The following is a 26266-nucleotide window of genomic DNA, read 5'->3' on the forward strand; positions in this document are numbered from 1 at the left end:
TAATATCTCTGAAACTTCCGATTTCTTTCATTATTCCTTCTAAGAATAGAACCAGGCTTTTGGATAGCCTTCCATTCTACCAAGCAACTTAGCTATTAGTATCACAGGCTAAAGACATGATTACAGAGCCTTTATACATTTTGTGTAAAACATTTTCAAATGTTTTTCCAAGTGTTTTCTTTTCCAAGTGTTTACCTTTTGGCAATATATACCACTTTACAGGAAGCTAGTTGCAGTCGAACAAGCTGTAACACCTTATCTAAGCAGATGTGAAAGGCAATATAAGCAACGGATCCAAACACCTGCCATCAACAGTGTTTGGAGCATGATTTTAGAAAGTATGGGAGAGCACAATCACCTAGTACACAAGAAAGATTTGTACAGGAATTGCTTCATACTGTACATGCTGCTACAGGTGCCAGTTTATTTATTTATTTATTTATGAGACTTATATACCGCTTTAAGTGCAAGCACTCTCTAAGCAGTGTACACCAGTAAGCAATGTATGTATATATTTACATTGCCCCCAACATATGTTGACCTTTCCAACATATTACAGATAGTCCTTGACTTACAACCACAAATGGGACCAGAATTTCCAGTGATGGCAGTCATTAAGCATATCACACAGTAGTTAGGCAAATCACTTGGTCGTTAAGCAAATCCAGCTTCTCCAATTTTTTGCTGGAAATCAGCAAAAAAGGTTGTAAATCAGGGGTGTCAAACTGCCGGCCCGCGAGCTGGATGCATCATGGCGAAATCACGCCCACCCCATTGCCAGCAATGAAAAAAAAGTTCACGATACATCATGACACATCATGTGATGTTGTGAGTTTGACACCCCTGTTGTAAATCCACAATCATGTGACTGCAGGATGCTGCAAATGTAATTGTAAATGGGAACCAGTTGCCAAGTTTCTGGATTGCAATCACACTAATGTGGAGGTGGTATGATGGTCATAATGTGAATACAGGTCATAAATCACTTTTTCTGAGGTCATTGTAACTTTGAACCATCATTAATTGAATGTCATAAGTTGAGGACCATCTGTAACCAATATTCTGTCCTCTGCCAAGTAATATCAAAGAACTATGCGTTGTTTTTCCATTTTTACAATTCCTTAAGGCTTGCTCAAATGCTTTCAGGAGCCTGAAGGACAAAATAAACCCCATCCACTGTACATCAAACAAGCATGCAGGATTTGTTGATGGAACTGAAAGTCCACCATATATTAGGTTTCCTCTGTCTCTCCAACTGGGAAGAGAATGAAGTGATTTCATGAGAATGGCTAGAGGCATACTGCACTGTACATTTAACTTTTTATCAAGGAAGAATTGTGAAGTACTTTCACTCTAATTCTGGCATTTAGTGATGCAATGATGTGAATTTGTGGAGTGAATTTGAAGAAGAGCCTTTTCCCCAGCCCATAAATTCTTTCACAGAATAGTCAGGACAAGTTTTTACCCCCCCCCCCCCCAAAAAAAAGGGAGGAGGAGAAAACTTGAGTAAAATGTCCAATGCAAAAAGTCTTTTCTAATGCTAACATGCTAGAAGGGAATAAAAATTCTTAATATGTTACACCAGAAAATGGGAAGTGAGGGCCTTGTGCTTATCAGTCCAAAAACACTGTAACAACAAAATCCCTCATCTTAAAAGTCTGCCTCTTACTGGCAAGCATGAGGAAAAAAAAGGTAATGAGGTATACCTTGTTATAAAATTGTCATCCCTTTAAAAAAATTCTACAAGCATACTGAGTAGACTTTTTGGGGGAAAGAAACACAAGAGCAAAATGAAATTAGTCAGTTCCCTATAGACAGATTAATTGGAGTGTTGAAATATAAAAAAAATAAGAGAACGAAGTTTCTTTCCTCCTCGGTAAAGGAGTTGAGAAAAACTTGAAAAGATGTTGACAACAGCCAAACCTTTCCTCTTGGACTACTTTTATTTGATAAAATTCCAAAACCAATAACAGAAAAATTGCAATCTAGTCTCTTCTCCCTGAATAAGCAGCCAAGCTGTTGGAATAGAGAAGCTGCTACCCACAATTGGGTTCCTCGAGATTAAGCAGCCCCAATTCTGAGAGCACCTTGTAAGAGCTAAATGTCACATCCATCTCTCCAACAGCCACTGCAGCCATCTAGCCACCTTCTCATCCAAACAGGGAGGGGTAGGGGGAAAGACCTCCACTTCAAAACACCGGGAACAAAATAAATTCAGAGACAACAGCAAATGAAGTGTGGAAAGAGTTTAGGCAGAGGGACATCTTTGCCAGCTGCTGTTACTCAGAGGGAAAAATCTGCTGGGACCACTATTAGGTGGCAGATGAATGGTGAATCCAAGCAGAATACAATGTCGTCAACAGCCAACACTGCATTTGCAAGTCCTTAGCAAGATGGCTTCAGTTCAGAGATTCCCCACTTTCATCCAGGCACATTGCTACTGCTCTAGCATTACAGTGAAACTGGTGAGGGAACCAGTCGGGAAAGACTCCATATGCTATCCTTGAAGGAAGGTGCAGGAAGTATCTTCTCATTCAGCTAATGGATACGGGTAAGCTCCTCCACAATCTTGATCAAGTCATCTACCGTAGCCTCCCTCTTCATTCCACTGCCATCGTCAATCTGAAACAAGGAGGCAAGAGGCAGAGGTGAAGCACAGTCGTGTGGCAGGCAGAAGACGAAGCGCATATGCCTCTTCTTAATCCTGATACTGCAATCCCCAAGTTCGTATCTTTGCTTCAAATGAGCAAGCAGAGAATCAAGAGTCATGCCTAATAACAAGGATTGTCTCAACATGGGTAATTTTCTCAACTTACTTGTAAGTTAGCCACCACCTCCTGCATCTTGGGTCGACTGATATCCAAAAAACTTTCAATTAAATCTCCATCAATAAATCCAGTAGCTGGCTCTGTCTTGCGTTCTGTATGAAATGATCTCCAAGTAAAATCAAGACTCAAGGAAATAAAAGTCTTCAGTAAAATATGCCTTCAACTTTCCCATAAAAACAAAAGTATGTTGCAAGAACTGTCCCCAAGCTTTTATCACCCAGAACCAGAAATGTAATATAAGTCATTAATCTCCCTCAGTCATCCTATAGAAATCGGACCAGGTCAAACTTCAATCTTGAGAATTCTCAGCCTTCATGGTCAAAATCAAATATTACAGCAACCTATTCGTATTGTAGTGCATAGCCCAACATAATAGCAATCCTCATCTAGAGATGACAGATTGTATTCTCATGTGACAGGACTCTTTCAAAAGGTCAGGTTGTTTTTCAGGGGAACAAAATAATTGCAATATTAACCATATAATTTAGACAAACACTGAAAACATTTTAGTAATTCTTAGTATTTGCTATTTAATGATGGTACTATTCCAAAACTCATAGTTAGTTATTGGTTATATATTTTTTTAAAATCTGTTTTATTATATTTGACGTATTATAGTGTATAGAATGTTACACTGAATATAATGCTTGCAGGTACATGGTGTGACATGCATAAAATGCACACCTTAAATTAAAAATAAATTCTGAATGTGTTACCCAAATAATAACCTTGATGGCCATCAACAAAAAATAAAAGGTACTTTCCTGACACACACTTCAAAAACTGAAAATACATTCTCTTGAATCAGAAACTTTCTTCAGTATTACATTTTTTAAAAATAATTCTTCATAGGAGAGAAACAGAACTTGATTTAATGAAATTATGAAGTATATACCTGCAGTATTATGGATAGTTATCAACAGAATTTGGCCATCTCTATGTAACATGTAAACTGTATGGAGCTTCAATGAAAAAAATATTTTTCATTCTAAGTCCCAAATTTTGATTCTATAAGCTTGAAAGCCTACATGCTTTATGTTGTGCTAACAATAATTAATTTAATAAACATATACTCAAATATAGAATATTAAATGTGGCAAAGAATAGTTCTTCAATTTTGATAACCCTTGAATATTTTTAACCATGCCATGAATATCTTCCTTTCTCCCTTCATGCTGTTTTTAGTTTTCCTTGGCATCTGTTTCACTCCTGCATTTCTGATGTAGACTGATTGCAGATGCAAATGACTGCAGATTTCCTAGATAATTATTCAGTATCATGGTAATCACTTGTTTATGTTGTTTATAATTCACCTTTGTACTGTATCTCAAATTACCCACAATTCATGGAAGACTAGCTTAGTACTCTTTTCATCCTGTGAAAGATTCTACTATAGCGTCTGGCAAGTAGCTATTGGTCTGGTTCATACAACATATTAAGCCATAATGTAATCTATTTGGTCTTATCTTACACTAGCTGTTTCACCCAGTTACTGTAATTTGTACACAATGGTTTATAATTTATTATGTCAACCCAGTCAATTATATCTAATAAACCATAATTAAATAAGCTAAGTACTAGCAAAATATGTGATCTCCAGCTGTTATATAAATTCCTAAAAAAAAGCTGAACTATTTTGACTGGCAGCACACCACCAAAACGCTCCTCACTTTAATCTTCACCAAGGCCTATAAATATTACAGTCAAGAGAGTTCTCATCCTGCAAAAGCAGTTTTTCAGGGGGGGCAAGAGGGACATAAGCTATAACTGTAACTAGAAACACAATATCCTACCCCTAGTTTTTCCTAAAGATATAAGAGGAATGAATACATTCATATTTCTGACCTTTACCCATTTGGTTCTGTGCTGTAAACTGTAAACTGGTAGGCAGGAACCATTCCTAGTTCTTGTATAATGGCTAATGCTACCAAGTGTTATGTATGTTAAAGAGAAACACAAGAAAGAAAGGATATAAAGAGTGTTCTATCTTCCCAACACTCTTAATGACTTTGTTGAGTCTGTTTTGCACATCTAACAGGAGATTATACCAGCTCTCTGACAGAGAAGTCACTAGTCCTGTGAATAAAGACAGAGCATTATTTTTAAAAAGAAATTAATAGGTATCTATTTATAGGATCACTTTGGAATCAAAGGATAGATATTATTTTAGTGCCAGATAAGCCCTCCCCAAGTACCAGCTATTTTGTTAAACTATATGGGGAGATGGCAAAATTTTCTGACTTAATATCTAACCTTACCAATCATTCCATTGACTGTGCCAAACAACACTGAGCCCTGTGTTGGTGTAGATGTTTCACCCAGATTTTGCATGACTAGGGACCCATGACAGAAGACATTGACAAATTCACCCAGATGGAAGAGCCCAAACTCCTGTAAATGCTGGCGCTCCTCATCAGTTGTCGCAGCACTGCAATACAAAACGTTTACTAGGAAAAGGATAGGGGGAACCCTTTGTCCCAACCTACTATTTGCTTACTTTGGCCTACCTTTTTAGAAGGTCATCTCACCTGTCCTTCTGGCACACAAACAAGTTAAACGCATTCTCTGCCCCTAAGAAATTGTCATCATCCAGGATCTCCACAGCACTCATCCAGTTTGGATTAAAATCACGAGCGATCTGTAAAGATATGCAAGTTAATTTACCTAGCAAGTCAATCTATTCTCCACAAAGTTAAGACTTTTCTGGCCTGAAGTAGAATTCTACCAGTTTTAAATGCAGAGTGAAATAGAGAAGGCCAGCCAATCTAAGATAACCTAGGTACCTCAAATTAAAATTAAAAACAAAAACAAACAGCTAGTTTCTTCTGCCACCAAATGTTCTTCTAATCTCTTAGGGATTTTTACATTATGTACACTGAGGTAAAAACTGAATTAATACCTCTTCAAAATTTCCTTCCATGGGCTTATAGGCCAGTAGAAGTACGGAGCGCATAAGATCTCCAACTAAAATGAAGTCACCCTTTGTTTTCACATAGAGTGCCATGATGTTGTTGTAATGGTTGCATTCGGTGCGAAGCTCCTTCTCTGCTGTCCATTCATACAATCGTACCTGTTAGGACAAGATTGATTTGTAAGCGTAAGGCTAAAACAGATCTGGAACAATACTGCAGAGTCCGAAACATTTCTAAGCAAACCCAGTTTTAGGAAATATTGATGTGAGAGCTTCAGAAGCCTTACCGTGCTGTTTATGCTGGCTAAGAGTTTTCCATTGAATTCCACCATGGAATAGACGGCCCCTTTTACTTCTTTTTCAGCCAGACTCTGCAATTTACCTAGGATACACATTAATACAACAATACTTGAAAAATACACCGGTTACTGTTCTAGCTACAAATAGCAACACAAAAAGATTAACATCCTCAGAAACAGGTGATCGTAGGCCCTGAAATGTAGCTTCCTCCTTGGATTATATGACACCCTCCTTGCTTTCTGCAGCATTAAATTAATTATGCTATAAAATGCAAGATATTACAAAATATATTAAAAATTCTATCATGAAACCTTTCAAAAAAGTTAATTTAGGCATTTTGCTCACTATGGATCTACAGTAATGTAAATGCTAGCTGTAAGTGAACTCCAATTATCTTCTGAAATATTCCAATACCCAACCTTAAATGTGAACAAGATACAGCAAGATTGATGTACAAGATATCAAGGTCTTTAATTGTCTTTTTTTAACAGTTACAATCTCTTTATGGTCGCCTCAGCCAGGAGTTCTTCATAAAGATGGTGCCTCACCTAGAGAGCTGTAAGCCTTCAGGAAATTTCAAATGTTGAAGTGGACAGAAAACCCCTTGGCCCTCTTTCTGATTATGTGCCATCAAGCTGGTATCAACTCTTAGCAGCCAGGTAGATACAATGATCATTCTAATTAATTAATTAATAACTAATTCTACCCCTCAAAACCAGGGTGAAGTACCAAAGTCTATTTGCGAATATGTGGTGCTACGTGATAATCTTCTTCTGTGACGATAACACAACATAAAGCCTAGCATGCACTTACTCTGTAACAACTACAATACATAGTTTTAACTCCTAGCTACCTTTCTGAAGGCTCTTTCCTCATTCTACAATATTACTCAGTATCACCCCAAATACTTGTCAACTGTTAACTAAAATTTTTATTCATCATCTTCAACAGTCATAAAACCATCTGGATAATTCCACCTGGACTATCCATTTTCTTGGTGAGGTAAAATGAGGTGAAAATAAACACTTCTTCACTCAACTAGCATGCAACTAATCACTGTGAAAGAATCAATGGCTTAGGCTGCTCTTGAGAATAGGAGTCAGAATGAATTTATATCTCCTTATTTGACCGTCTAACCATACTTTGAGATTATCATTTGAGATCTTTCTTCTTATGCTTCCTTTTAGCAATAGCAACATAGGTAGCTACTATTAAAAGTGCTATTTTGGTGAATATTCTGTGGTTTTCCAAGTTTTGCAGCCATTGCAATAATTTTCCCAATTGCTACTTATGGCTGCGAAACCTGGGACTCTGAAGAAGACAAATAGGACAAGAGTGGACACCTTTGCATAATGGTGCTGAAGACAACTATTACGCATCCTATGGACTGCAAAAATCACAAAGTCTTAGACTAAATCTCACCAAAAATATCACTTGAAGCTAAGATTGCCAAGCAAAGGTTACCATACTTTGGTTATGTCATGCAAGCTGAAAAGTCAAACATGATGGGAGTGATCAGTGGAAAAAGGAGAAGGGGCTGCCCTAATACTAATTGGCTGGACACTCTAAAGCAGTGGTTCTCAACTTTTTTAATGCCGCGACCCCCAACCGGTCGTAAGTTGAGGACTACTCAACTGGTGCAGCACTGTTTGCAGAATGGGACTTTTGGCGGACTCAGCAGGGCAGAGACAGCCTGGACAATTCCTATTGGCTTTTGAAAGCCAATAGAATTAGACTCTATTCAAGAGAGTCTATTCTATTGGCTTTCAAAAGCCAATAGAATAAAAGGGAGTAGCACAGCTAAGGAAAAGGGGGAAAAAATGGTGGACTGCGTTGTTTAGCGACCCCCGTGAAATGGTTGTTCGACCCCAAATGGTTGAGAAACACTGCTCTAAAGGATGACACCAGGATGACCATGGTGGATCTGAAGGAGGCGGTGCCTGACGGAGGGGCATGGAGCGTGCCGATCCCTAGAGTAGTCAAGGGCTGGACATGACTGAATGGTTGATGACTGTGGGTTTGTTAATGCCAAGTAAATACTTTCCCCCTATTTTCCAAGGCTTTAAAATTTTATTTTAAAAATCTATTTATTTGTTTTGCAGACCCTGATATGTGGTGTTGTTACAGTGATTTAATTTGATCTCCTGCTAGATCTCTTTTATAACACAAAATAATATTACTATTATTATTGTAAGCCACTCAGGTAACTTCAGCATATTATAAATAATTTAAATACCCAAACTCTAAAAACCCAGATATTCAGGTTACTTTTTTTCCATATGAAGCAGCCAAGATGGCTCTTCAAGAGCTGAAAAGAATATTCTAGAATTTTAGAGTAAAAGAACCTAGGAACCTAACCCGCTTTTTCCATGACAAAATAATAATTAATCGAAGAAAACAAATCCATGCAACTAGGAAGAAAGAGATCCAAAACATTAGTCCTTACCATCAGAGTAATGGAACACCACAAGACGGCCTTGCTTGGGTTCGGCTTCATCAGGATATACCATGGCTGTTCCCACAATAAAATAAGTGTTGGGATCTTTGCCCAATTTGCAGGAGACCAGGCTTAGTGCATACTCATTCTGCAGGAACTGGTGAGCATGGAGTACTGAAGACAAGCAGTTAAAAAAAAAAAAAAAGTTAAAGAGCTCAACAAAATATAGACTTCAGTACACTGTTTAGAACATCCTGCAACATGCAACCACAAAAACTTACAGAAGCTCAATAAAATGACCCTCAAGATGCTCCATGAACTTTTGGACCCTTCAAGGGATCCAAGCCAACAAATACACTAGATGGCTTTTGATTCCCCAAAACATTTCTCTCATAAACAGTGAAATATAGCCTAGGATGCAGATACCTTCAAATGTATGCTGATCTATGATGAGCAGATTGTGTACCTCTACTTCCTCACCAAATGATGTTTCATGTGGAGCTGTGCTGCTAGAGAACAACTTGCTAGAGCTCACACTGTTGGAAAGGGCCTAAAACATGGAGAGAAAAGTAGCATTTTAAGCTGCTAGAGACAGAGAGATAACAGAAATAGCCCAAAGAACATTCACTAGAACACAATAACTAAAAAAATAAATGTGTGGCAAAAATTGTTTGGGGAAAGGATGGTTTGGAGGTGACTAATTTATGAAGAATAAACCCATATTTGGACAGAGAACGAAGTAATGGAAGATGATTTATGTTAAAGTACCAGTATGAAGCTACCAAGTTTCCTGCTAACTGAAGGGATTGAAAATCAGTTCACGTGGAAGAAATACCAATACATTCTAAGACCTCCTCATAAAAGATAGGCAGAAACCTAAGTAAATGTGGAAAGCTAGGCTAGCCAGGATTTAAATCACCAAAAAAAGCCCAACAGGTAAATGAGCCACAATATATTTTTATCCCAAAACAAGCACCTAGCTGTCTTTAAGTGTAGATTATCAGATGAGAAATGGAGAAGATTTCTCGAGTGATTTATAGACATAATCAGAATGTTAAGCAATAATGTTTATTGAAATCAGTGCATTTTCAAGGCATTCCTAAACGCAAATATTATTGATGGTTCTCACCTGGGTACTTGCACTGGGCCTCAATGCAGTGGTGCCTCCACTAGCATCCTGAACTTCAATACGGCTGGAGAGCACGCCAAAACATTGAGATACTTCCTGATAACAGATCTTTCTGCATGACAGAAAGGGACACATGGTGTCTACACACTCGTACGTATAAGATCCATATGCTCTAAGAAACATTGCTCATAGAAGTAATATTTAATGTATTCAATTTAGGTGACAGTTCACTCATAAACATCCCTATAAAGAAGTTCAAAATGCTCCAAAAAGTATGCTTCCTTGAAAAAATCCATCAACCTAGGAAGGAAGGAAGGAAGGAAGGAAGGAAGGAAGGAAGGAAGGAAGGAAGGAAGGAAGGAAGGAAGGAAGGAAGGAAGGAAGGGATTGTACTAAAAATGTACATAGTTTAAAAAGTTACATTTAAAAGCAGATGAATTCTCAGAAACAAGCTTTAACTCCGCTCACCTGGGTGATTCATAAAGGGGAACAGTGCGGATATGCAACTTCTGAATTTCATCTATGGTGCCGATTGTCAAAGTGCTGTTGTTGGCCAGAGCTAAGCTACAAAATAAAAGTATTTCATTTTCAAGAAAAAAATCACTCCACTACACCTCTCAATTCTAGAGTATTTATTTACATTTCAGAAATAATCCAATATTAGCACTTGTACTTAACAAGACTTGTCAGAAGTGAAAATGTAAAAACAAAACAAACAAAAAAACAACCCTGCAGCAAATATATGTCAAAATCAGTATTGTTTCATGAACTATCAAATACACATAGGAGCATCTGGCCATTAAGAGATAGAAGGGAGAAAATACACATAGAAAACAGCTCATGTATTGGTAGAACACACAAACAAGAGTTGAAGTTTGTATGTTTATGGTGCAGTGTATTTCTGATTTTGTTTCCAACAGCTTCCTTCTGCAGTACAAAAAGGAGCCTTTTTACCTTCTTTCAAGTTTTTAAACTTCAACAAATCTTCTTTCTTACAGATGGACTAATTTTGCTAGTGTTGATCACAACCAATCTTTATCTTCACAACTATGTTTCCACATGCAATCCTAAATGCAAGTTACTGTTTCACCAATTCTATCAGGAACCTCCAGTGTATTCCTGGAGAGTATTATTTTTGACCAATCAAACCTATTCTAGAACAGGAGACTTGAAACACTGAAAAATATTTTACAGAAATCCCATTTTTCTTGGCTAGTGATCATCACTTGGCAACTAGCATAATGGGGGACAAAACTCACGACTCCTCAAAAGATTTCCTATGATATTACTACATAAAATACAACACAAAAAATGACATCAAACATAGATGAAATAAAAGAGTCCTTTCTTACATAAAGATATAAGACAGGCTGAGTGAGTATGACTCGTATTTTCTCAAAACAAACATTAGCCAGGGTGCACCAGCAAAGAGGAGAACAGGAAGGATATAATGTAAGCAATTCTTCTGTTACTTTGGAATTGCCTACTATTTTGTCCCTATTGTCTTAATCCCAATATTCCAAAAGTAATTCGTTTATTTTTGTGTTCTTCATATGATACAAGTTGGCTACTTAATTAAAGGGGTTGACCAGACTGGCTAAGCAGGAAGAGAGCATGGTATGCTTTGTGGACCCACTGAAATTAAGGAACCAAACACACTTACCTGTCAGGGTACCCATCTGAGTTAAGAGGGCACATATAATTCACCTCCTTAAGATTGACATTGGAAAAGACCAATTTGTGGTTGCTGCTGTAAATCACGGTGGGGCGGTCAGAGCAAGCAAACACATTAGTGGTGGAAAGAGAGCGAAATGTCCTTAAAACAGTGGGCTGGGTTCCCAAAGTTACTTTTTTACGGTCACTCAGCAAACCTGCCAGAGAAAGGATACTATTAGAGGCTACCCATTAAGAGAGACTAGGAGATGGGAAGGGAGCGGGGCGAATTAGTGACCTGTGACTACTTTTCATTATTGAAAAAAATGAAATGTTTTTATATTTTAGAAAAGTATATTTACAGTAGCAATTTAAATGTACTAAAATTATTCCTGAAAGACAGAATACATCCTAAAATACAGCTATATGTCTATACAGAAACAGCATAATGTATTTTTCTCCATGAGCTAATAATAATTTCTGGATATTGGGTGGGCTTGATTTAGAACAGAAAAATTCAAAGAGATAAGATTCATATACCCTTGGCTGGTCTTATACTTAAACCCTGAAAAATCTCATCACGGATCTCCGGAGGTCTAACTTGACTTACTTAAGACAAAATGACAGCAGTTACTATGTTTAGCAACCATTTGCAAATGTGATGGTTAAAAAAAAATCATTTTCTAAACAATGTACACACTTACAGCCAAATTTTGGGTGGCTGACCAGAACACGTACCAGAGCTGGCAAAGTTATACAAAAAAGCTATCTGAAAGAGATGGCAGCATCCAGTGATCTTTCCAGAGTCTCTCTATCTCCCTTTCTTCCTCTCAGTCTGGTGTTCACTTACCAACTATTTTGCTTCCGCTTTAAGGAATCGCTGCAAAATGATAACAGGGTGTAGATCCAGTTCTATTGGTCTAATTTCCCATAATTTAATAATTACTTCATCAGTAAATTATAATCAGATGAGTTAACCAAGCAGATTACATCATAAGTTGATACAATGTGTGAACCAGGAAATGACAGTTACTGTATGGAATTCCCTTGCTGCCTCAATATAGTGATAAAATGGGGGGGGGGGGGGAAACAGTAAATCTGATGTGGAATGATTTAACTAAGTTCAAATTTAGACCAAAGAGATTTCTGGAGTTCAGATCTTCTATCCCTGCTTATATTTTTTTGGGCCAAGCTCTACTTGTTGGATTTTGAGTTCTATTAAAACCTGATGTGTCTGCAATCTGTTCATCATTTGAAATTAAAAAAAAAAAAGAAAATCTGCAGGGAAGAAAACTGTATTTTTACCTGTTTCAATGTTCAGTCCAAAATAAAAGAGGGCCCCATCTCCTAGGGCACAAAGCAGATAATGGCTATTCTCAAAAGTGGTCATCAGAATGGAACGTGGGATAATCTCTGTAAACAGGGATACAAGTTTGTAATACCACTCTTTGCAACAGCTTGCCCTTCCCACACCAAGCACACAAATGGAATTTTTACCTCCTCCTAACATCTCCTTGTGTAACAGTTCAAATGAGGGCAGCTTAAGAATACGGGCCGAAATGTCTGTCCAAAGGCCAATAGCGCAGAGAGGGGACATGCCACTGGTGTCTCCCAAGGGAGTGATGTCCAGACAGGCAATCTCATGCTCCATCTCTGTAAAACTAGCAAGATATTAAACTATCAACATTATAGCAATACTCAGCTCCGACACCAATAACCCCAGAATAGTTAGCTCAGACTGACCTTATTTGTTTGAGTTCCTGGGGGTGGATTTCCAGGTAGTACAAAACTCTCCCCACAGCTACCACTACTTGACTGCTATTGCAGGAAGCAACACTGATGTTCTTCCCATTTGGCTCTTTCCATTCGCTCACCAGGGCCTTTGGCTCTTGAGTGACAAGCCGGACTGAGGCTGATGTTATCTAAAGGGACAAATGTCCATTGCTATTTCTTCCCAACCGAAAGGTAACATATTCTTTAGACATAAGAATGTGTGACTATGTCACATATAAGGCTTTCTACAACTTTTTTTAATGTATATTTTATTGATTTTACAATCTTTAGTATTTAGTAAGCAACATGTTTGGGTTTGTATGTTTGACATTAATAGTAATACAATTTCCGTTCCTACCCTTTATTCCGTTTTTCTAACCTTTTATTTAAAAAATCCCACGTTTGAAAGTATTCTGAATCTTGCTTCCCCCTCATTTTCAATGGGAGCCTATCCATATCTGCACAATCCAAAATTTTCTTAATTATGTCTTCTTCAGATGGTATTTCTTCATTTTTCCAGTATTGAGCAAATGTAATTCTCGCTGCTGTTAATATATGTAATATTAAGTATACACATTTATCATAATTTTCTGAAATTATATCTAAAAGAAATAATTCTGGTTTATAGTCTACATGTGCTCCTATCATCTTTTCTAACCACTTATGTATTTTTGACCAATAGTTCTTTGCTTTAGGGCATGTCCACCAAAGACGATAATACATGCCTGGATTTGTCTGCAGTTCCAACAATTGCTAGACATATTTTTAAACATTTTTGCTAGTCTTGGCTTTCTACAACTTCTTCTTCAAGTGCTATAATTTTTTTTGAAAATGTAATCCACCATGTTTAATTTTAAGATTGACTAAACTGAAAACAGCCTGATAGGAAAAATCATGAAAAAAATATTAGAGTTTTAAAAAAATTATGTTGCTTACTGTGGACAAAGTAACATTCTGTTTTGAACATAACTCACCCTCACATATTCCTTATGTTCCAAATGTGACTCTTGACCCCAAAAAGTTTAGCCATTCATGCCTCATGTTTTATCACTAAAAAAATTCAGAGATTACCTGGATTAACTGCAGATGAGCCACATTACCACAGAAGAAAGTTTGCTGATCATCCACAAATCCTGTCAGTTCTGTTTCTTCTACTTCCTCCCCATTCAACATCAAAACTCTGCAGAACGTAGGAAAGCCCAATCAAACTCCCCAGAAGATCTAACCAAGAGCCATATTCAACACTTTCATGGATATTATTCCTCTACCTGGTTTGTCCCACAAAAGACAGCACTAAGGTGTTATCAGTTTCACGGTGAGAGTCCGACCTCAAAGGCCATAATCCTGCAATTTAGAGACACAGTGCAGTGTTATTAAATTCCTCTGGAAAACTCAAGGGATTTCATAATTTGACAAACAAAAATGTCAACCCAACACTTCTTGAATCATCAATGTTTCCTCAATGCTAATTCAAAGCTCTTGGCCTTGTACAATATATTCAATTAATTGGACATTGTTTCTAAGTAAAATGTATTGTACTGTCAAACAATAAGAGTCTCAGAATAAGTTGCATAACAAAAAGGTAAATAACAGCAAGAATACATAAAAAAAGAGAATACCTAGTAATATACCAAAGGGAGGGGAAAGACAGAGGAATAGAATGCATGCACTTATAAAATACCCAAATCCTTTTTCTGATGGCCAGATTCCTCCCCGAAATTTCCTAAATAGTACATTCAGTTTTCTAAGATTTCATGAGGATTAGCACACATAAAAAAGCTCATTCAAAAAATCTGAGATTTGACAACTTTCGTAATAGGATGCACTCTCATTTATTCATCTACTGTTTCTAATGGAGACACGCACATACCTTTAATCCCTGGGAGATCAATGCTGGCATGTTCATGAATCCCAATTCCATTCCGGATGATTCTCAGAGAACCTTCTTTAAAGGCACCAGAGCATGTAACCAGCTATGAAAAGCAGACATAGTTAGCATACTGTAATTACATTATTAATGTTTAACGAACATGCAATGTGTTATAGAGAATAGTAATACACATCTACCCTTTAAGATAAAGGAGTTTTTCCTCAATCTTTTAGTAAATTATCTAATGAAAAAACTCAGTTAAGACAAAATCCTGCAGTCATTTCCACTTCTATAGTAAAACTCTCCTGAAATGGTTCTGTATTATTGTTTCTGGCATATGAATTAGAATTTAAGGCATATGTCAGAAAAAGTAATCTTTCTAGCTCCCCGAAATAGTCTTTGCACTGTCTTACTTCAAGTGCCAACAGAATAATAATTTTCCAAGCTATTATCAGATTTATTAGACTCAGTGTGGTACACTGAAAATACATCAAGCTTGAAATGGACAGACCCAAGCTCACAACAGCATTCAGCAAGAAGCTAAATTGCTGGATCTACCCAAAATTATCAACTTCCTCATAACACAAAAGTTTGGTGAGAGAGAATAGGTTGGGTTTTTCAACAAAGGAGATTCATACACATCACACAGATCAACTTGGGCACAACTGTATTATTGCAAAGCAATATTTCAAAGAGGGCATAAAGCACCTCTCTTAGCAAGATCCATCATTCCTTGCGCAGGGAACGAAGAATTAACTTTTACCTGGCCTTGACCCTGTCTCTCAAGATCTACCACACACATGTCCACAATTGGCCCAAGGTTGGTGAAGGTTTCCATGGCCACAACATATGAGCCTTGTTCATTACTATCCACATTGAGCTAGGAATGAAAATAAGAGTATTATAAGTTTCTTGTGAAAATAAATGGTTTGCTTCAATTTTCTTTATTTGACTACTTGAGCAAAATGTATTGAAATTCCAGTTTTTGTCTTATTTTGTTTCAAAATAAAATGAACAAAAATCAAGAGAATAAAATTCTTAAGGATGACAAAAATAAAATCACATGTCTCACAGCAATGCCATATAAATATATCATAAGTAAAAGATTACTATTTCTTGGCACCTAATTATTAATTAAAAGCTGCCCTTTACCTTCACAAGTTGGGAATCCCCTAGACGAGAGCCAACAAACACAACACCGTTGTCCAAATATGTCAGGCATTCTGCTATGGATGTCTAGGTAGAGGTAAGGCAAAATGAGTGATATTAGGCATTTTAAAGACATGATAACAGGGATGGGCAGCTATTTAAACCCAAAGCAGGAAGGATATTTTGGCATGGATATGCTCATGTATATGCTGGCAGCTCCTTACTCAGAAATGCATATTCCTGGAATTGTTCGGCTATTAAGCAAGGCTAAGAAATGTTGTGGCTTTTTTACAGAGCTCCCGACAAGCACAGTGATTGTACTCGAACCTAGATCCCAAACATGCTTCTGGCTTTGAATGTCCATAGTTGCACACATATTATACATTAGCCGCACATACTGTATCTAATGCATTAGAAGACATGTTAAAAAGTATCCAATGAACATACATTACCACAACAAAATATAATGAAATATGTCTTAGTCGTAAGTAGGGATTTAACCCTCACAAGTATGAAAGCTCTAAGTGACTTTAGATGACATTCTCTCTCGGCCTTATCTGGTACTTCAAATGGTAAAGTTAGCACTTTTCTTTAAACTCCTTTGAGGAAGGCCAGTATTTAAGTCCTACTCTGGGCTTTAACATATATGTGAGAGATCGTTCTTGTGATCCTATCGCTACCAGAGGCATACCTGAGAATGCAAGAGATGGCTATGTTCCAGTTCTGAACCGGTCAAGGATGATGTCAAGGTTTGCTTTGTTTAATATTTGTTTCATATTTCCACTGGGATGAAAAGTGTTCAGAGTGGCTTTTGGTGAATAATTTTTCCCTCAATATGTACTTTATTTTTAGTGTCCTCTGAGATAATTGCCAATGGAAAGATAGGTTATATATTCAATTGATAAGACGTTATAAATGAAATACATTTTTAAAAACTTAAGATTGGTGAAAAAAATATTAAATAATGGATATAGCCTTCCAATTATGAATCATGGAATATAAAACTCAATTACAAAATTTAAAAATGCTGTTGAACACCAGGTTTTGCTTATTTTAATGCAGCACAATTTTAAATCCTATCTTCAAATGTTACAAAAAAATAGTATTTGAAAAGGACTTGATCTGCAGGAATTTTTTTCCACTCCTTCTAGTTCTTCTTCCAGCTGACTTCACACACCAAATGTTCCAGAAATGGAGGAGAAAACAAAACCTACCTCACCAAGCAATTCCACACGCAGGTCCTTGAGACTGACTCCACCATCCATCTGCTCCTCCTTCTCCAAAAGCAGCATGAATAGTCGACCCTCCATATCCCCCAACAGATAACGGGACCCATTTGGATCCACCCGGTTGTGACATACGATTGTACTTTGCTGTTTCAGAAAAAAAAGGTGTTACTTAGAAGTCTTTGAAAAGGCAGGATGACCTTAATACTGATCCAAACAATTTTATTATTCCTCTCGAAAGAGTAAGCTGCAATAGTAAAAATATCATCCTATAGGAGATAAGGAACAGCTTCCCTAGTTTGCTTCCTGATGAACATACATTCTGTGTTTGGCCAAATTCACAGAACAGCCATTTAAGTGCACATGAAACACATTCTCAAGGTTCCAAATGTGTCTATCCTTATCCTAAGAAACTACATGTAGGCCCAGATGCCCACAGAAATTCTGATTTATTTATAATTTCCATTCCTAAGGCCTTTCACTTGCCAACAACTCTGGACAGCTCACAGAATGTTAAAATGTCAGTTAAAACAAAGCAAAAACACCTAACACCTAAAGTAAACTTAGTTTCAGCCCCTAACAAAATGTTTAAACTAGAGGCAAGCAAACTGATGCTGCAATAAATTATACAAATCACATTTGTTCGGGATTTATGGGATATAGTATAAAATATCAGAGCGAACCTGCTTGCTTACATCCACACTAAACCTACTGTAAATATGAAGCACAGAATTCCAACTTTAAGCAAATAACTTTCCAAAAGTTCTGCTGTTTACCTTAATGATGGGTGGGGCTATAGCCAGATATTTATCACCATTATGATAAGTAATGGATTCTTGTCCAATAATAATGGCCCCTCCAAATGGTTCAGGCACTACAAAGAAATTGTGGGGAATATGCATAAAGTATAATCAACGCAGAAAAGGAATACAAACCAGGTAACCCAAGTGTATTAAAAAATTCAATAGCTGTTATTTATACTGATAGAATTTCCTGCTCACCAGAAAAAAGCCACTTTTCAGTATATCAAATTAGTTTAAAGCATGCAAATACACTACTGATTACTAGGAGTCATTCAGAAAATATCCTAACCATATTTTACTATATGCTTTAGAAACCAATCTTCCTTTTCTTTAATCACTAAAAACAAGTAAATTTTAATTTCTCTTTCAGTTTCTTAAACAGCAATTTATTTACAAATAAATACTTTAAAATACCATTTTTTGTGGCTTAGGTTTCTCTGTTCATTTTTTTCTTTGATACTACATCCTCAATAACCTTGAATATTAAAATCTCTAAAGTTTTGCCTGTTAACATAGTTACGTCTAAAAAATGCAGCTGTGCAATGATGGGTTTTAAGATTATAAGAAAATCTGAGGCTGGTAAGTAGTTATCACTGGGCAGCACTACGTTCATTATAGGCACTGCTCAAGTTACATAACTATTTTGGGCCCGAGAGCCTGGAACAACCAAATTTTTATACAAACCGGAATTGGACCAACTGTCCCACCCTTATATCCAAAAAAGAACTTTTTTTCTAGATGTAAATTTAATACAGTGGCCTAAAATAGACCACAGGTGTCAAACTTGCGACGTCACATGATGTGTCGTGACGTATAGCGACTTTTTTCCCATTGCCAGCAATGAGATGGGCACGGTTTTGGCGTGATGCATCCGGCCCGTAGGCTGGCAGTTTGACATCCTGGTCTAGACTCTGGGGCACAGGTGTCAAACTCACCGCATCACGTGACGTGTCGCGATGTATCATGACTTTTTTCGCATTGCCGGAGCTGGGGTAGGTATGGCCTTCACATGATGCAACTGGCCCGTGGGCCAGCAGTTTGACACCCCTGCTCCGGGAATTCTTTCTTTAAGTGCTGATTTTTATATCTAAATAACTATAGTTACCTTATTTTTTTAGACACAAACTCACCTGCAATCACCATTGAGGCTTCAGCCTCTACATTCTCCTGCTTCCAGGGTCCCTTGTTAAACTCCTTCTCACGCAAAGACACTTCATATGTCTTGACATGACGGCCCTGTGGGTCCTAGATGGATGGAAAGTACAATCGCTGAACACAAACCCATCACTGTTTAGTTACCCTCATTTAACATATAAGAATCATTTTCATACGAATGTTCAAGAATCAAACATTCCCTGAAATCAAGCATTTCTCTTCTATTTTTATAACATTTGTACATTGAAAAATATATAGATGCACTTTCATTAAAGCAACTTCAAAACCTAAAGAATGCCCCACTCCCACAAAATAAGGCATTTCCCTAATTCTGAACAATATTGTTCCTAATACAGCTAATAGAATTAGTAAGTTACATACTTTTACATTATTTCAAATAGTATTTTGTTTTATTTAACTAAAGCCTTCAGATTTCTTTCTTAACTTCCTCCACTTTATGACAAACTTTTTGAAACAAAGATTTTAAAAATCCCATTTTCCTGATGCTATATTCTGGACTGATTTAGTAAGGCAAGCCTTGTAAATTAGTCCTATAAAAGATTCTTACTAATGTAGAAAGAATTTCACTCAGTGTCTCTCTTAAAGGAGAATGGACAAATCACTAATATAAACCTCTCTTGTAATTATAACCAGATTTGAGATATTTTACAACCTCAAAATGAGCCCCATAGACTTTCTCTACAAGGACACTGTGCATAACACAAGTACAGTGGATCCAGGTCTCTACTGATAGCCTATTTCATTTTTTGCTAGCTGTCCAGGAAAAAGACTTATACCCAGAACAGTTTAGAGGACTGACAGTAAAATTAAGTACTCATTTAGTTACTTGCTAATCTGGTTGGCAATAAAATGCCTGCAAGAAATTCAGAGAGCACCAAGGATTCCAGCAGTTCAATCTTGAGCTACAAAATTAAATTATTTGCCACTTGCCACAATACCCCACTTTTATACAAGATGCTCAAAAAGTAAACAAATAGCTAACAGTTAGTATGTGGAGGCTCAGAACATCTCATGCTACTGTTGCCACAACACTGTATTTCTGTCAAAGGATGAAAAGTTGGGAAACTGACAATGCTGATGATAAAAACAAACATTGCTCTGTCTTGTCCATCAGCCCATCTTTCAAGGATGAAACTTGGCAGCTACATGCCTCTGTGTTTTAACACCGTTAGATAATGAGGGGGAGGTGTTACTCTCAAGTGGGTTGATGGAAAAACTAAACTTCGATTCAGTTGCAGACCATGGGAGCCTGAAGCCTTGTCAAGGACACCAGAACAGGTGTGGATTTGTAGCAGACGGTTCTCATAACAAAGTGGACTTGTTGATATGGATTATGTAAGATGTTGAGGGTTTGATTGGGAAAACTATTATTAAAGTCTATAAATTGGTGTGGGAACCTGGGAGTTAGTTTTGCTTCGACATAACCATGAAATATATTCAATAAAACATAAGATTTTTGGAAACAGAACTATTGCTGGAATTTTATTTGGATTCTCTTTCTACTTGGAAGTCTAGTGGTTAGCTGGAGCTTGTGTGGTTGTAGTTTGAATGAATTATAGACTGGGATTTTATCTGCCTATATAGATTTTTCAATTGTTTTAATGTGTTTTTGCCTCTATTATAATATGTAGTCTCCTAAACAGCAGCCATAACAATTTAAAAAACAAATAAATGGTGTTTTTGTTCTACATGGAGGGGGGGGGAACCTCCTCTTTTGTATATTGAGAACAGAAATGCAGTCAGTTGCTAGAAGCACTCCAGGCCCTTGCAGGTAACTTGCTTGGTTCTTTTTTATTTATGTATTGGATTTATGAGCCTGGAGGCGACTATGCTGAAAGGGAATTTCCCTCCCTTTTTGTCCAGCACAAAATTATGTATTAGTAGATAATTCAGAATACCAAACATAAAAGTAATGAAAGCAACTAGTTTCAAGGATGGTTAGCAATGCTGCTTTTCAAGGGCAGTGGTTAAAGGATTAAAAAAAATAATCCTGAGTCACATTGCCTTTAATATTTTGGTCCCAAAAGTGATTCCCAGACAGGAATGAACAAGGAAACTGAATTTTAAACTTGAATGGCTAGAGAAATCAAATCATGGTTTCTGGAGGGTGCTTAAGCCAATTTTCTATCTGATCATTACAGAAAAACAAAAATGTAACAAATCAGGAAAAGTTCTTAACAGCTTTGCACATTAAAGGAGTTATTTTAATCATTTTAACTTCAAAAATCTGCTTGTAGATTAGAACTATTACAATTAAATCAAATCAGTAACGCTTAGTTATGGACTAGTAGAGTTATAAGTCAAAAATGTCAATAAATCAAAATAATGTTTGTGGAAAAGAAAATAATGCTTCAAAATTGTATTATTATTTTTACCTAAATGCTAATATAACCTGAGATTGACAACAGCTGTCTATAGAAAGCATATTTGTTCTACAATCATCATACTGAGACTGATTTTAAATGGCAAACCACATGACTGAAATTTCTGATTTAGATTTTGGGTTTTTCTGCTTCTTTCCTATCTGACTAGTTTGTTTTTCATAACACCTAACTCAATAAGTCCCAAAGTATTCAAAAACTTGCTAATAATCTGGCACCAATTTGGTTTGTTCTAGTAACAAATAAATAAATAAATACTTCCTTACTAAAGATCCTGTGATTTTTTTTCCCCATTAACCAACTCATTTGATTTGTTTATAATTAACAGGTATGTTAAATAATGTTCAGACACTTTCTCCACTAGTCCTCCTATTTTATTATAATACACATTCAGACCCAATTTGATTACCTGGTAAACAAAACATATAGTCGGGGCCTGGCAGCCATAGAGAAATTTCACATCAATAACTTGCAGCTCCTCTAGTCGAATATTAAAGGCCTTTAATTCTTTATTTTCTCGCTCCAAAGGAATCACCTTGAATAAGCCATCATAAAGCCTTAATCCAATCATTCTGCACTCTGGGTCAATTATGCCAATTATACCTGTTTCCGAGGGACGACCAATACGATCCTAGAGGACAACACATAAATATTCTTAGTACAATCTCTTTTGTCACAAAAAGAAAACATGCAAGGTTAAGTCTTCTAAATCCATTAATTTGGTGTTTGTGCATTAGCCAACAGTTGATTCACTCATGATGAATATTGTAATTTATGCTAATGTATGTTGTTCATGTACACCTAGATTTTCAATCAGCAGTCATTTTTCTTTTTGGTGTATCTGTCCTTATCTTGTAATTACTATGAATCCTTTACTGCCATTTCAAAAACACAGTAAATAACTCATGGATCCCAGATGACAAGGCTATGTATATATGCATTTATATATTTAAATCTACAATTTCAATTATATATTATATTGGATATGTAGTTCCTACATATGTATACTTGGAAAACACATGTTTGATTTTCATGCTTTAGCAGAAATAGTTTTAGCAGCTTGATAGGGAAAAAAAATCCGATTTTACAGAAGTAATGAATGTAGAATTTTTCTTTTCCCTTTTAAAAACTAACAGGATACATGCTATTTTAACAGGCTTTTATAAAAAGAAAGTCTATTATGACTTTCTTTTTAACAGCCCAAGATGAAGATCTTAAAGTTATAAGCAAGCAGGATTTATACTATATAGTCCTCTCTTAACGACAGCTGTTTTGCAACTGTTACAATGATGCTGAAAAACTACCATCAGATCTCATGACTGTCATACCTTCTCTGGGGGTTACATGATCCAAACTGAGATGCTTCGCAACTGGCGGGTGTTTACAACCACTACAACATCCTGCAGTGACATGGTTGCGATTTGCACACTTCACAGCAGCTTCCAATAGTAGAGTCAAGGAAGAAGCCAGCAGTAAAATCACAAATCACAGACATGTCTTGATGAATAACCACCATAGAGGCGATGTCATAAGGCCATCACAATCATGTGATGTCTCATAATACACTTAACAAATGTATCACGTAGCAGTTGTCAGTCCCAATTGTGGTAATTAAGCAAGGATTACTTATACTATAAGGCTTGTATATGTACACTGTTGCTTTCATTGGGTTTTGAGGCTTTGTGAAATTATATCTCAAGAACACATATTCTGGGAAGCTTGCTACCCTTTGAAAAATAATATTCTAAACTAGCTAAAATGCAACTTAGGAATAAAGGCAATTATTAATTTTTACATGACAATAGTATTTAAATACTATTTAAAAGTAGTTTTTTTAAAAAAAAATAATTAGAATGCTCCTAGCCTTTATATAATCACAAGAGGTTCCTAATACTACTTATAAGTATTAATCATTCTCTGCCAGCTATGATAAGCACATATTTTCTCCAGTCTTGAAGAAGAAGTAGGCTATTACCCTCACAGAGAGTGGATGGCTTCCAGGAACTTCAGAAGGATAATGTAAAATAAGTAATCTCATTTGAATTTGGAGCTGGAAGGTGAATGGTGGGGTAGGAGCAACTGAAACATAATTAAACTTTTAATATAATTCCCTCCTTCCTCCAAACATGATAAATGACTGTGTTTTTAAGTACTACAGAGAAGGGTAGTGCAATTATAAAAATAATCCATTCCCCCAGAGTCACATTTGGATGGAAGGGAGAGAGAACTGGGGAGTCTGAGTTTCAATTAGTACAATTCAAAATTGGAAGAAAAGAAATAAGGACAGATTTCTTCAGTTACTAAAAATAGCTTACATTTTTAAATGTTGACCCTTTATTTTTCCAAGAGAAGGACTTTAAATAAAACTGAATGCTGAAAATAAAAGTCCTATTAGGTCAGCTAGATGTCAGATAAATTCAACTACCTGGTTTTAGTGATCAATTAGATGCCTTTGGGGAGTGTAAAAGCAGGCAACTCACCACTTGAGGGATTTTTGCTGTATATAAAAATGGCTTGTTTGTAAGTTACCTTTATACAGAATAGTAATGTTTTATGGAGAACAAGAATCTAGCAACTGAGAGAGTGTAAAAGCTTTTTTTTCTTGAAACCTATTCAATGAGAGTTTGTAGAACACAAGTACACAAGAATATAAAATAGCTGTCTGAACTAACAAGGCTACTGAGATCTCATAATGACAAATATATTTTTAACTGCACATCACTAGAAAGAAATAAAGACTTAATGGAAAAGTAGAAAGAATTTAACAGTGTCCATCAAATAGTTTGTCAACAGAAAGACAAGTATTGCTTCTCAAATTGCAATATTAATTTCAACTTACATAAATATTTTACATTACTTCACTTGGAATATAATCTAAAACTTCAAACTCAGATTACAAAATATACAGAAAACTGCTGTGTGATCCTGAATTACAAAGTACCTATTACACTTAATGCACTTTCCTCTTACCTGCACATTGCCATGGGCTCTGGTGATGATGTCAATGCTCTCTCCACTTTGTTTATACTCAAGAATGCAAGCATTATATTTTGCTGTCAAAATAAAGAGTAAATCCTTGCTTTCCCCCTAAGGAGGGAAAAAAAGTTTTAGCTAGAAAAGAAAAAAAAACTCAATATTCTGCAACACACTAGCAACAAAATATTATTCCATTTGGAAAAGGTGTATCTCAAATGAGAAATGTCTGAAATAGATGCTTTTGCTCATCACAACTTCCTGTTCTGTATTAAGCATTTTCTTCTGTAAATGCACATAAATGATAAGCTCTTCCAAAAGTATATTTAATCAGCAAGTATATTAATTAGTTTCTTGTGAACACTATATGAATTCATCAAAGAACATGAGAAGCATCACAGATGTTGATGTTCAAGAGACTTTCAGGAAACAGATGCAAACATTTTACCTCAAATGTTATTCAAATGGCCAGGCCAGACAACATAGCTATTTTTCAAAGACTTACAAAAGTTGGTTGAGAAGATTACTATTGAAAACAGCAACATACATATGTCTTTTCCTTCAAATATTAGCCCTAAAAAAGAGCAAGTTCTCAGTTTTGTTGATCTCAGCAGCAATCAGGCACAACATACTTGAGTAATGGCAATTTTCCAAGTCATGACCAAATCAAAAATGAATCAATCAAAAATGAAGCACCCAGAAAAAAATACTCCGTCCACATGACAGGTCCACACAATTAGCTCACAACAGACTGATTGTGTGCAATCATCACAACGTGCTAAATTCCAGCAGACCACCAGTCCTAAAAATAAGCCTTTGCATACCTGAACGTTTCAAAGATACCTTCACAATATCAACAGAATATCGGGCTGAAATTTAACAAAACAATAACCCTCCACCTGGCTAGCATGCCACAAGGCCAGGTTTCTACCGAGTTCACATTCCCCAAAGATCCACAATGACTGGGGTTTTAGCAGCCATGAGGATCGGAACCAGTAACACTTGCCGGTCGAACCAGAAGCCAACCCAATCTGTTGCAGGAGTTCCTTTCTGGACAGAGAGCCGTAAGGGATCGAGGCCTACCCTGCCCAAGGAGAAGGGTGCCCAACGGCCGCACTGTCCTTCGGGAGGAGGCGATGCTCACCTTGGGCCGAAAGAGCTCCATGACCGCGATCTTGCCGTACATGCCCACCTCCTTGACGGGCCGCAGCCCTTCCGCGGTGACCACATAGATCTCAAGGCGGGTGTTCTTGGCGATCAACAAGTTGAGGTCCTCCGCGGAGGTGAAGTGACCTGAGGCGAAGAGAAAAGGCCGCGAGGTGAGGGCAGTCTGACTGGCAGAGCCCAAAGCCGGAGGGGCACGCAGCCCCGCGGCCTCCTCCGTTCATCCTTCCCCGCCACAGCGCTCTCCGCCGCCCGCTCGCCTATCCCGGGAAAGGCCCCTCTTCCCACCATTACCAGTGACGCAGCTGTTGACGGCCGTGGGCTTCTGCGCGGTGACCACGTAGTTGCACGACATGGCGAGGCCGGGGGGGGGGGGGAGAGAGACGGACGACGCGGAAGGCGAGGACTCTGGCAGTGTCGAGCGCAGCCTTCAGGGCCCACTACTGCCTCCGGCACCAGTGAGAAACCGCCAGCACCAGAGCGCCGGCGTCCC

At 37.2% G+C, this 26266-nt stretch overlaps 1 protein-coding gene across 1 annotated transcript; it reads right to left on the reverse strand.

Annotated features, from left to right (window-relative positions):
• Positions 1-1924: 1924 nt before the first annotated feature.
• On the reverse strand, positions 1925-26259 carry DDB1 (damage specific DNA binding protein 1). Its single transcript, XM_039344277.1, has 27 exons — positions 26068-26259; positions 25754-25902; positions 24607-24723; positions 22046-22267; positions 19210-19324; positions 18053-18150; positions 17265-17423; positions 16054-16137; positions 15665-15781; positions 14902-15004; positions 14300-14375; positions 14103-14211; positions 13002-13180; positions 12756-12919; positions 12564-12671; positions 11269-11476; positions 10074-10169; positions 9606-9717; positions 8903-9026; positions 8486-8650; positions 6027-6121; positions 5728-5898; positions 5357-5466; positions 5087-5256; positions 4802-4904; positions 2817-2940; positions 1925-2622 (listed from the first exon to the last, which is right to left on the reverse strand). The coding sequence occupies exons 1-27, from the start codon at positions 26126-26128 to the stop codon at positions 2539-2541; spliced, it is 3423 nt and encodes a 1140-aa protein (XP_039200211.1). The 5' UTR covers positions 26129-26259; the 3' UTR covers positions 1925-2538.
• Positions 26260-26266: the final 7 nt, after the last annotated feature.

The sequence above is a fragment of the Crotalus tigris genome, unplaced genomic scaffold (genome assembly GCF_016545835.1).
Source record: "Crotalus tigris isolate CLP2741 ecotype Arizona unplaced genomic scaffold, ASM1654583v1 scf7180000017899.1852299, whole genome shotgun sequence".
In the NCBI taxonomy this organism is placed as follows: Eukaryota; Metazoa; Chordata; class Lepidosauria; order Squamata; family Viperidae; genus Crotalus; species Crotalus tigris.

Coding starts and splice junctions, on each gene's coding strand:
- DDB1 (XM_039344277.1), bottom strand. CDS start 26,128: ATGTCGTGCAACTACGTGGTCACCGCGCAGAAGCCCACGGCCGTCAAC. Junction 9,027..9,605: donor GGCCCAGTGCAAGTACCCAG/GTGAGAACCATC, acceptor TCCATGTTTTAG/GCCCTTTCCAACAGTGTGAG. Junction 6,122..8,485: donor GGTGTTCCATTACTCTGATG/GTAAGGACTAAT, acceptor TGTGTATCCTAG/GTAAATTGCAGAGTCTGGCT.